The 12,657-nt window shown below is 38.6% G+C and overlaps 2 protein-coding genes and 1 long non-coding RNA gene across 7 annotated transcripts in view; 2 read left to right on the forward strand and 1 right to left on the reverse strand.

Annotated features, from left to right (window-relative positions):
• Positions 1-18: 18 nt before the first annotated feature.
• Positions 19-5,782, forward strand: itgb1bp1 (integrin beta 1 binding protein 1). Of its 5 annotated transcripts, none has more exons than XM_034563323.1 (8): positions 29-123; positions 202-304; positions 3,508-3,615; positions 3,713-3,791; positions 3,874-4,004; positions 4,104-4,196; positions 4,537-4,686; positions 4,770-5,782. In XM_034563323.1, the coding sequence occupies exons 3-8, from the start codon at positions 3,544-3,546 to the stop codon at positions 4,839-4,841; spliced, it is 597 nt and encodes a 198-aa protein (XP_034419214.1). In that variant the 5' UTR covers positions 29-123; positions 202-304; positions 3,508-3,543; the 3' UTR covers positions 4,842-5,782. The 5 variants fall into 5 exon arrangements, with proteins under 5 accessions (XP_034419216.1, XP_034419214.1, XP_034419217.1 ...); XM_034563326.1 differs by having other exon boundaries at positions 4,776-5,782; XM_034563327.1 differs by having other exon boundaries at positions 4,104-4,175.
• A 1,048-nt stretch (positions 5,783-6,830) lies between these two features.
• The window catches only part of asap2a (ArfGAP with SH3 domain, ankyrin repeat and PH domain 2a), a 47,259-nt gene continuing 41,432 nt past the window's right edge, over positions 6,831-12,657 (reverse strand). The window contains exons 23-28 of the mRNA XM_034563509.1: positions 12,105-12,257; positions 11,585-11,687; positions 11,087-11,142; positions 10,845-10,924; positions 9,620-9,739; positions 6,831-7,944 (exon numbers count right to left, since the gene is read on the reverse strand). Coding sequence (XP_034419400.1) covers positions 7,870-7,944; positions 9,620-9,739; positions 10,845-10,924; positions 11,087-11,142; positions 11,585-11,687; positions 12,105-12,257 — 587 coding nt within the window. The 3' untranslated portion in view covers positions 6,831-7,869. The remainder of the gene's footprint in view (positions 7,945-9,619; positions 9,740-10,844; positions 10,925-11,086; positions 11,143-11,584; positions 11,688-12,104; positions 12,258-12,657) is intronic.
• On the forward strand, positions 9,656-11,810 carry LOC117751581. The gene is made up of 2 exons (XR_004611889.1): positions 9,656-9,769; positions 11,592-11,810. It is a non-coding gene; the product is annotated as an uncharacterized LOC117751581 (long non-coding RNA).

Consider the following 12,657-nt stretch of genomic DNA (forward strand, 5'->3'; position numbering starts at 1 on the left):
CCAAAATACACCCGACCAGAAATTCAAAAGCGTCGACACACAACGTTCCGCTCAAGCCGTTGGACCGTTTTTGCGGTAACAAAATCCACATTAATAACGCGATTAAAGGTTACAAAGAACACGGTAATTCAAATATATATTTAAATAACATTTGTGTAATCTAAACCTTTGGACACTCCAAACAATGTATTTTATCCAAAGGGCTCTCGGCGCAATATTGAACTTTAGAGACATGACGTCCCCTTTAAGAGGTGCGGGGTGTCGGCTGTGGAACTCTATAGGGGCAGTTTGAGTCAAACTGAAGGTAAACTTACATCTTACTCGAAGAAAATTATCATTGAGACGGTCACAGTAAAAAACGGGCATGTGTTATGAAAGCTGGCTAGCGTTACACCTATTAACATGTTGTGTTTTCCAACCACCCGTGAAAGTCTTTGCTTTTCAACTTCAGTGTGAACATAAATGTGGTGGTGATATTTATAGATCTTTTAACATGGACAATGTGATGTCGTTGTCTTGATAACTAAAGTCTTCTGCAGAGCATTCATAAATGATGCGTTCAAGTACAACGTAACCTGTTGAGTCTGGCGTGTCATTTGAGTCGTTGGGGGCTCTACATTTTTTATACACGCCCTGACTCCATCACAAAGACCTGCAGTAGTATTTCACTCTGACATGGTGGAGGCAGAACAACTTGTTTCAGTAGCAGGTGTAACAGATCAATTGGTTTCACATATATATCGTGTCCATGTGTGAGTTCATCAGCAGTCTACAGAAATACAGCCTAAAGAAATGACCAGAATTTCATAAAGAACTTCTAACCTACTCAATATGAGAGGCCCCACAAATATAGTCTGTATAACAATGTTGTATTGTTATAATGTGCAGGTGTTGTTTAATTATTCAACAGCTAAGTTTAGGTTTTCTAACACAGCCGTCAGCTGTTGAAGGAGATGGTCAGGAAGTCATCCATGAAGAATTCTCCATTTTAAAAGTTAACTCTACTCTTACAAAATGAAAGCATGGTTTGAAAATATGACGTGCTTAATATGTTTTCGAATATTTATATTAAACTTTAGCATCTACATTTTATATTATTTATTTATTTTGTAAGGCCTTGCCAACTGAGTTGCTGATATGTTTAATCATATTTCTGGTAAATTATGTATGTGGATGATGACCGCTGTGTGTTGTTCTTGGGTCTCTTTCGCAGAAGAGATCTTTATCTTAACAAGAACTAGAACATTTCACAAGAAATTTAGATGGTGTGGCTACTACCGAGTTTATGTACATGTGTATATATATATATATATATATATATATATATATATATATATATATATATATATATATATATATATATATGACTAGAAAAAGCAATTCTGGATGTTCTATCAATCAAGATTGAGCCAAACGCGCTGATATATTTGTTATCTTTGTGGAGTAAATATAACTATAGAATAGAATTAGAATAGAATTAGAATAGAACTCTAAAGCTGTTTCTCCTCTGATCTCTCTATAAAGACACAAACACACGTGTGCACGTGGGGGTTCCCTTGTGCACGTTGCCGTTTGCGCTCATGCACTTGGCTCTAACTTGTAACTTTAAGTCATAACTTCATCTTGTAACTAACTTGTAACTTCAACTTTAACTTTACCTAACTTTAAATGTAACTAACTTTAACTGTAACTTTAAATGTAACTTTAATTTTTAATATAACTTTAATTTTAACTTGAACTAATTTTAAATAATGTAATGTAACATGTCATCTTCCCACCCACCTGCACTGGACTGTGTAGATAATAACAAAGCTCTCCAGTATATGCCAGATTTATTTAGTTACATTTAAAGTTACAGGTACATTTAAAGTTACAGTTAAAGGTAGTTACATTTAACGTTACAGTGACATTTAAAGTTACAGTTACATTTAACGTTACAGTGACATTTAAAGTTACAGTTACATTTAAAGTTACATTTTAAGTTAGTTACATTTTAAGTTACAGTTACATTTAAAGTTACATTTAAAGTTAGTTACATTTAAAGTTACAGTTACATTTTAAGTTACATTTAAAGTTACAGTTACATGTTAAGCTACAGTTACATTTTAAGTTACAGTTACATTTTAAGTTACATTTAAAGTTACAGTTACATTTAAAGTTACAGTTACATTTAAAGTTACATTTAAAGTCACAGTTACATTTAAAGTTACATTTTAAGTTAGTTACATTTAAAGTTACAGTTACATTTAAAGTTACATTTTAAGTTACAGTTACATTTAAAGTTACATTTTAAGTTAGTTACATTTAAAGTTACAGTTACATTTTAAGTTACAGTTACATTTTAAGTTACATTTAAAGTTACAGTTACATTTAAAGTTACATTTTAAGTTAGTTACATTTAAAGTTACAGTTAAGTTTAAAGTTACAGTTACATTTTAAGTTACAGTTACATTTAAAGTTACAGTTACATTTAAAGTTACATTTTAAGTTAGTTACATTTAAAGTTACATTTTAAGTTAGTTACATTTTAAGTTAGTTACATTTTAAGTTACATTTAAAGTTAGTTACATTTAAAGTTACATTTTAAGTTAGTTACATTTAAAGTTACAGTTAAGTTTAAAGTTACAGTTACATTTTAAGTTACAGTTACATTTAAAGTTACAGTTACATTTAAAGTAACATTTTAAGTTAGTTACATTTAAAGTTAGTTACAATTAAAGTTACATTTTAAGTAACAGTTACATTTAAAGTTACATTTTAAGTTACAGTTACATTTAAAGTTACATTTTAAGTTAGTTACATTTTAAGTTACAGTTACATTTAAAGTTACAGTTACATTTAAAGTTACATTTTAAGTTAGTTACATTTTAAGTTAGTTACATTTAAAGTTACATTTTAAGTTACAGTTGCATTTAAAGTTAGTTACATTTAAAATTACAGTTACATTTAAAGTTAGATTTAAAGTTAGTTATATTTTAAGTTACAGTTATATTTTAAAGTTACTGTTACATTTAAAGTTACAGTTGCATTTAAAGCTACAGTTACATTTTCACTGTTTCACGTTTTTCCGAGAAACGGCCGGGCAAATCTTTTCGCCACTTAATTGCACACGATTCCCGATCAGGCCGCACGTTTTGATGTATTTTTTATGAGCAATGCTTCTGCTTGTATGCTCGACCAAAGTTCTGTCAGTTTTATAATAATAATATAAAAAAGAAGCCCACAAAAGTACATGAAGTGTGAAAAACAACCACACCAAAAAAATAAATAAAGGATAACTTACTAATACTCCTATACTGTGAGTGGCTGTGCAGTTGTAACAGTAACAACTGCATCATGCAAAGGATATCTAGAGGACTATTATGTAGCCGAATGCCCACTCTCATGTATCCATTATTCAGAATTTAGACGATGCTATGTTCTACATTCAATTATTCATCATCTCTTTTGGGACTTGAGAGGGCATTCTTGTGGTGTGTTTAACACTGTGGGGCCATGACGGTTCAGGTTTGGCGAGGCTGGAGGCGGTCGACATGGTGAAGAATGTTCCGGAAAGTCAAAAAACGGCACAGCAGCAGCAGCTCGCAGAGCAGTGAGATCAGCACCAAAAGCAAAGTAAGCAAACGACACGCACGCACACTCGCATAAATGTTATGATAGAGCTACTTTCTGCTCGTGGAGCCAACGCTCTCGTGTCTCTGACTCCACGCAGTCTCTGGACTCCAGCTTGGGAGGGCTCTCCAGATCCAGCACCGTCGCCAGCCTCGACACAGACTCCACCAAGAGCTCAGGTCAGTCAACTAACACATGGAAGTCCACAATTTATCGCTTCTTTCCTCTGCTAACGGATTATTTGACGTATGCCCTCGGAAGGAAACGGCACGTCGGAAACATGTGCCGAGTTCCGGGTGAAGTATGTGGGAGCCATTGAGAAGTTACAGTTTGACATGAGCAAGACCCTCCAGGAGCCTCTGGACCTCATCAACTATATTGATGCCGCCCAGGTAAGAAGCTGTAGGGACACACTTCAAGCAGGCTTACAGCAGTCAATATCACATCATTCATTTATGAAGATGCTATAAATATTCGGCTTCTTTTCACAGCAAGATGGAAAGCTGCCCTTCGTGCCCAGAGACGAAGAGATGATTCTGGGAGTGTCAAAGTACGGAGTCAAGGTGACCTCGCTGGACCAGTGTGTGAGTCGAAAAGCAATCGAAAAAGCTATACTGTTCTTCAGAATGAATGTTCATTGATCAGACTGCAGTACTGCTGGGTCATCAATACAGCCAAACAGCATGGTTATGAACTTGGCACCAATTTATAGTTTTGACATGGTTCTGCACAACGCTGCTGACTCAAATATGTCAGCAATTCCCATTGATGTTTAGAGGAAATCACTTGTACAGTGCTACACTCAAAGATTACTTTGGTTTTGAACAGATTCACCTCTGTAACCACCTCGATCGGTGATGGTTAAGTAATACAAATGAAGAAGAAATGCATGCTTAAGTACTGTTAATTATACATCTGGCCCAGGACGTGCTGCACCGCCACTCGCTGTACCTGATCGTGCGCATGCTGTGCTACGATGACGGCCTCGGTGCGGGGAAGAACCTCCTGGCTCTCAAAACCACCGATGCGAAGCAAGAGGAGTGCAGCATCTGGGTGTACCAGTGCAGCAGCTCGGTGAGTGGGGTACACCATCGAATGAAACCGTTTCCTGGGTTTGAGGTATTTCTCTACATGCTATCGATCCCCCGTCTGAACAGGAGCAGGCTCAGTCCATCTGCAAGGTGCTGTCGGCTTCCTTTGACTGCGCTCTGACATCAGTCAAATCCTGAGAGCAAAGAGAGCCAACAGGAATAAGAATGAAACAACTGCAAAAGCATCAACAGTGATCAGAAGATTGCCAAAGAATTGCAACCATTTCCCTTTTATCCAACTTTGTTTTGTTTTCTCTGAGAGAGAAAAGGCAAATCTTTGTTTGTTTTCCATGTTCGTTTGCATTAAGTAAACATAAATATATATTATCCCCTTTTCCCATCAGGTGGGACGGTGCAACTGTGAATTTGTGTGAATCATTTCCTTTGCTCCTTTGACCTTTCACATACAGTCAAGAGCAACGGAAAGAAAATGGTGGCATTTTTTAACGCATTGGAATACAATGTAAATTAATCATATTTAAAGCAAACAATGGTAGAAAATGGTACGTGATCTCCAGCAGCTGTCAGCATGTGTTAGTTCATGGGCACACTCATCAGTGGAGGAACTACACGGTACACATCTTTTACAATATTTCTTTTTCATGTGGAAATTACTCAGATCCCTTTTGTGTATTTTGTGGTGTTTTTCACAAACAGTATTGGTACAATAAGTCACTTTTTTGACTCCAAGGTACATTATACAAATATGCTTTAACTGTGTGGGAGAAGCCTCATTGTTTATATCTGTGGGAACTAATCATATTTAAAGACAGTTTTGACTTTTATTGTATCTTTTTCTTTTCGTTATACTGTACGGTTTCTTGATACCAAAAGCTTGATGTGTTCTTGAATGTTAACTCTTTGTTTTTATGTAGTGATTAAAATGCATTACATCCATTCACTTGCTGAAACCATGTGAATCATATTCGGCTGTAGAAACATTTATTTTACATTGTTTTAAATCGTGGTACTTACTCACTTCACCTCATTAGCCCATTCTCTTTTCTGTCCCTTCAAAACAGCCCTGTTAAGATTGTGTTGAAAATGTGACATTAAATAATTTGATCCAATTGCGATTAGATGATTTATTAAAGTGTAATTTCTCCTTTTTCTTTCAGCGTCTTTACTTTTGAGTGTTTCTTTTAATTATCACTCGCAGCGCTCTGAGACTTGGATGCCAACATACTGAGATATTCCCCATCAGAGGGAGCTCTCGGCACATTATCTGACTTTTAGTTTGACAGGGATCACACGAGTCAAAGGGGGATTTTAAAAGCAGGTTGTTTTGAGACTGAAACATAAACATCTGCCAAAAAACACAATTCAGCAAAACCAGCAATCATTTAGTAAGAGACTACAGGCTCACACATAGATCATAAACTCCTTAATATTTCTAATAAACAAACCAACGCCTTGTATTATTTCATCTTTTATTATTCCAGTTTCATTTTCCCATTTGTTTGCACAATCGAGTGAAGAGTCGATGCAGTAATCCAGACAGTTAATGAGAATGAATTACGTTTATTGTCCCAGTTATGTGTGTCCTTGTGATTTCAATGTGCACGCACGCACCCCCACACACACCCACACACACACACACAGGTCCAGCTGAGGTTGTATCTGTAACTGCTCATCACCAAAGACCATTGAAAGACATTTAGTGCCCAGGTTCACTCTTCTTTTTACATATAAATATCAACAAAATCAAATATATTTACATGAAAGGATTATTAAATCTTCCTGTTTCCAGTGAGTTCATATTAAACATGATGAAGAGTATCGGCTACGATTCACATGCTTCTCGTCATTCACAAATACAAGGAAGGCTCTGGTTTCAGGTTAAATGCCTAAATATCAACATTATGAACAGAGAGAAAGTTGCTCTGCAACCAAAATGAAGGTAATTACATTGAATGTTTGATATTGATCTCGTAACACTATCGATAATCTCATCTTTCTACATTATGGGACCCCAGCGATCTACAGATATGAGGTTTAAGCGGAAGGAAGGATGTTTCTTTCTCTGTATAGAGGCAAAGATAATTCAGCTCAACAAAAAATCCACCCGTCAGAGTCCGAGTGCTCTCAAAGGCAAAGGAAGCAACACAAGTCAGAACTAACCTCTGCTTCTCATAACATTACCACACTCAGGTTTTTTTATTTCCTCTTCTTACAATATAATTTCATTCTCAGCTTTTTCTGTGCAGACGAGACACCCGCACACAGACACTTCCTGTTCCTCTAATAATGCAGATGACAGGCAACGACAGCCCGAGGTCTCAGACTAATCATAAAAGGTAATTACTGGCTGTTGCAGCTCAAGTCAGTGTCAGCATTGCACCTAAAACACAACGGGGAGAAGAACTGGAGTGTTGCTGTAGAAAATGATCCTCTCCAATGAAGCAGTACAGGAAGTATGTGCGTGGAAAAGCTGCTCCATCACTCTACACTCCCATGAGAAAGTGACTTCTCCCAGGTGTGAAGTGTCTGATACTATTTCTACATTATTTGTGCCCCCTTTCAAGGCCAGCCTGTCTTTGAAACGGGGACAGTGAAGCCCTCCCTCGAGTGCAACTTCTAGCATATTCCGGGGTTAACTTAGCACCATTAGAAAAACCTTGCCGCAGGAGGCCGCCTACAGAAAGGTCCCACCTATAAGCAGGTGGGCATTTAAAATCGCTCATGCACAGAAGGTGGAATGTAAGCTTGTTGCGTATGTTCACATTTACATTTGTTCTAAAAGTTAAAACACATTGCTGTAGTCTTCGCAGTACTATCTGTACAATGCAGCTGAACAGAACATAGCTGATGTAAATACTGTACAAATTAACCTTCATTGTGTCACGTCATCTTATGCTGTAACAAGGATAAAGACAAGCAAAGTGCATTTATTGCGAGAGGTCATAGACTACAATCATTGTTTTTAAATCTGAAAGTCATTAACAGCAAGCATTAAAACCACATGCAGTCCCACGGGGCCGAGCAACAAGGAGTGATATCCAGATGTTGCTGACGGCGTGGCAGTGACTCTTTAAGAAGTTCGCCGATGAAGATGATGAAGATGAAGATGATGACGACGACGACAAACACTGGGACGATGGTGGATGTTTGCTGGCTGGCTGCACGGAGACGGGTGAAGGAGAGACGCCACATCCTGCGACACCTTTCAGTCAGCAATGAAGTGTACAAACGTAACAGGGAAGGCTCCTCTTCTTATCGGATCGCCTTCGATGTGGCCCAGCTGTGAAGAGGGAAGACCGAGGGGACGTCAGAGGACGATAAAAGGCACATAGGTGTAGTCAGGTTTGGGTTTTATTCTATTGGGAGGGTGTACGTTCAGTGAAACATAATTTGACTTATTTCAACTAAATAAGTTATCTAACAAGCACAAACAAAAGACTAACACCATTCAACATTAGGGCTGGGTTTTCTGATTGATTGCTATTGAAAGATTCAATATTGATTCTTAAAAATCACAAAACTGATCTCCCTTTTCTCAGTGGACATGCACTAAATATTAATATATTTATATATAAATATTACGAATAGACTTGTAATAAATGATTCAGTTGGGATTCATATTGTGTAGAATGTCTACAGAGGAAATCAAGTTACGTCAAGTTAAGTCAAACATATTTGATAGCTATAAGTGTAATAACAATTATATAGAATAACTTAATCTAATTTGTCATCTATAATTTAAAATTAATAAAAAGAATGTTGGGATACAAATCTGCTTTTTATATTTTTGTAGTATAAAAAAAAAGACTAAATTGAAGTGAATCAGGGGAACAGCTAGCCTAACTAAACATTAACTAATGGAGCACATGGTGGACTATGAGAGGCTAAAACACAATTAACATCTAAAGAACATGTAATACGACATTCCTACTTTATATTACCTTTGCCGATAAGGACGACAGAACTTATTTTGTCCATTTAAGTCATTTTAAACGTCTTCTATACCTGAAAACAAAAAGCTAGGACGTGTTTATGCTCCAACAATGGAAGGCTAAAAGTGAAACACAACAAGCCACCGAGGATAAAATGAGAGAAAAACATTTATTCATACAGTCTAAACTCAAAACTAGGGTGGCTGAGAAGTGTCTAACGAATGCAAACACCACAACACAAATGCAAAGGCCGGAAGTATGAACTATGGATGTTAACAATTAAACGGGCAGACTATTGTTCTGGAGGACTATTATTAGGCTCCTTCCAGATGAGCCCGCGCAGGATGGATCACCTGCAATCGCTGCAATATGCAGGTCGGTTCGGTTGCACACGTGGGCAATGAGAACCTCACGAGATCGAGGCGGCGGAGCTGCTCTCCACCGACTGATCGGTTTAATCTGTTAATATATGTTGACAATAATATTAATAATACAGTTTATTTATAGAGCACTTATCAGGTGAAAAAAGAACAAAGGGTAGAATACAATACTAGATACACACACACACCCGTCCACATATTTTGCATTTATTTGACGCTTTTCAGCCACCACAAGAAAAGTTATTTATTTGACTTCTACAATAAAATATCTTTATATTGAGAAATTAAAAATAAAATTAAACTTTGTAGATGACAGAGAGGAAGCATGGCAGCGATCCCGAGGGGCTTTAGGGAGAGAGAAAGTGACTAAATACGGTCATATCTGTAGAGGTGGCTCAGAGGAAAACAAGTTGCAGCTGGTCGATGTTCACACAAGGGGCTCCAGAGAGGAAGCAGCAGCAGGCAGAAAACGAGGAGGAGGAGGGGGGGGGGGGGGGGGGGGGGGCCTGAATGAGGTCATGGCTTTTTGCTTTAGCCACCATGGTTACCGAGTGCACTGACATTCAAATGGTGAAAATGGGTGCTCTAATCTGAGAAATATCCAAAACGAAAAGAAGAAAAAAACCTGCGCGCCGATACTGACCCACCACTCCTGGTCCTCCTCTCCATCCACCACGATGACCTCGCCCTCGGAGAAGGTCAGCTCGTCTGGGTTGTCGGCAGCACAGTTGTAGATGGCTTTCACTCGCTTCGGCCTCTGCTTCTGCGAGACGGAACCAAAGCACACAGACAGGTTTGTGAAGAAGAGAGGAAATGTGGTGGCGGCCGCATGGTGCACTCTGTCTCTGTGTTTCCGGCTTCTGTGTTTGTCTTATGGTATTGGAATGTTTTTTAATCATTTTTACTGGGAACTAAGGCCAAGTTAGAGAGAAGATGAAGTCGGGGAAAGTCTTCGCTGTACTGTGTTCAAGAGAAAGCCCGTCAGAATGACACAGTGCTTTCTGGTATTGAAGTTTGTTTGTGTGTGTGTGTGTGTGTGTGTGTTTACAACCTATACATTTGTATAGGTTGTAAAGTCCCAAAGAGGCACATTTGTGATTTGGGGCTATGAAGTCTGAATAGCAAAAAACATTTTGTCTTCTGTAAATAAAAGTGAATTCTTTTCTGTAAGTAAATATATATATATATATATATATATTTATATATACACAATGACCACACCAATATTTTGGAGGGCTGCGGTAACTCTACATTATACATTTATTTTGGGTTGTACAAAAATAATTGCCATGATTTTTATGGTTTGTTTCTCCCGTCATTCTTTGTGTATTTTGAACTGCTTCTGGGTACTTTTTGGACCTCTGACCGAAGGAAGTTATTTCTTTGCACAACCAAGTTGAATTCAATTAGATTTGACAAAGGGGTAAACAGTAGCTGGAAGCTGAAGATATAAGACCTTTAAATCCACAGATTCATGCAGTGATAACATGTAATTGTTGCAGCATAGGGTCTGAGGCATACAATGGAAACAAAGAAAACGTTCAATTCTCAATTGATTGACAAACTAAAAACTAAAATAAATGCATCGGTTATTTGTAATTGCAGGCTAGAAAGCTGTAAATATTTGTCCACCTTAAAAACCCTTTAAAAAGAACTACACATCTTCTCTAGAAACACTGAGAAAGACCCTATTTGCCTGTTGGAGTACAGGACACTGGAAACACTGAGCCAAAAGGTCGACCTGCAGGGTAGCGAGCGGTACAACACTAATAGCTAAATAAACCACGACTTAGGAGTCAGCAGCCAGTGAATGAACAAGCGCTTTACAACCATCAGTATGTGGATGAGTGGAAGTATGAGGGACTCACCGGGTAGATCTTCCTCTGCGTGGGGCCTGGAGGCAGAGACTGACCTATGGAGTTCTGGGGGCATCCTGGCACTTCCTTAGCTGGAACAGGAAGAGGAAATTATATCACAACGACAAACAAAATGTTCCACGTTTCCACAGAAGAAACAGGACCTGACAGATAGTAGAACAATGTGAACGTAGAAGTCTGAACACTGGACAGACACAGAATCTATATTTTGTTTCTCTCATCCGTGTACTCACCGGGTCTTTCAATAGATACGGTCCGATTTAGAGCTCGGTTGAAACTTTTTTCATTACTGTAATACAAAAAAGGGACTCTGATCAACAGTGAGTAAAAGTCATATAACGTTATATGAAGACACACTTCTAACAGAAAACTGTCCAGCCTCTCAACAGCTTTGTTGGGGATTCATTGCAGCACTATAAGCCCTGTGGGAGACAAAAAGACGAAGGGGCGACTGCGGAGGAGAGTTATTGCTCGCCTGGCTCGATGCAGAGCGTCATTAGCTTGGAAGCTAATGAAGTGGCTAAACAGCAGCCATGTAGGCTCATTCCACTTGTGAAATAAAACCACCACATTACAAGACAAGCATTCAACAGCAAGATACACAACCCTGCGGTAGTGAATCATATAATGCCACTGAGCATTGATGACTTAAACATGTCAACTTTGAATTTACAGCTGCAGACACCTTAACATTTGTATTAGCTTTGTGAAGACATTTATATTGTTCTTACCCCGCAGGAGATTTAGGTGGCACTGCTCTGGACCCCAGTGGTCCCTGGCTCGACTTGGACTGCATGCTCATGGACTCCATCTTGGCCACAGGAGGACCCAGACCTGGCACACAGTAACACACCTTATGACCTTCTGTCATAGTGAACACTTCACTGGACATTTGGTTTTAGTGATGCATATATCTTGCATGCTAAATGATTAATCCCAATAAAGAGATGAATGGTTTTTTCTTCTCCCTGCACAATTTGAATTGTTATATTTATGTAGTTTCAATGATTTGAATTTGTGCAAATAAACAAAAATCAAACTCAGCACCTGGAAAGAATTAAAAGCGTATGCCCCTTTGGGACAGACGGACCAATATTAAAATTAAACATTTAAATGTCTCCTTACTGTGACATTTTAAGTAAACACAACCTATTACTACTCAATTAAAAATATATATATATATTCAACTAATATGTCACTGCAGCAATGGTCTAGTTTAAGAGGGAGGAATGGGTGTGTTGGGGTCCATACCTCCAGTTGAAGTGAGTCTCAAGGGGGGGACAGGAGGGTGCATGTTGGGGGGGTCTGAGGACGACCTCTGTCGGCCAACCAGGTCTAAAGAACCGGGCTTCCAGCTGCTTGGGGCTGAAGACTGACCAATCCCCCCGAGGCCGGGTAACTGGACTGAGAAAGAGAGAGGTTAATAAGATGACAAGAGATACTCAGAGAGAGAGAGAGAGCACTGCACTGCACTTTGCCAGAACCAGCGTCCACTTTAAAAGTCAAGTCGTTTCCATTTGAGTGTAATTGAGAGCGACAGTTATTGGGGAGAGGGAATGTGCAGAGTGCCGAGGATGCATCGAGGTGAGGAGGCCAACACAGCTGGTCGTTTCTCCTCCACACCGCTGGCAGCCCTCCATACAGCCACTTATGTTATTAAAAAACCGACTGTGGTGAATGTGCCACGATAAATTGGTAAGCCTGTAAATTTATGACAAAGTTGTTTTTGCGGCAGCATATTCACATCTGTGAAGGTCTTATCTATTTATTTACATCAAATAACATTTTCATAACACTGAATTAA

Source organism: Cyclopterus lumpus, chromosome 22, assembly GCF_009769545.1.
Source record: "Cyclopterus lumpus isolate fCycLum1 chromosome 22, fCycLum1.pri, whole genome shotgun sequence".
NCBI lineage: Eukaryota > Metazoa > Chordata > Actinopteri > Perciformes > Cyclopteridae > Cyclopterus > Cyclopterus lumpus.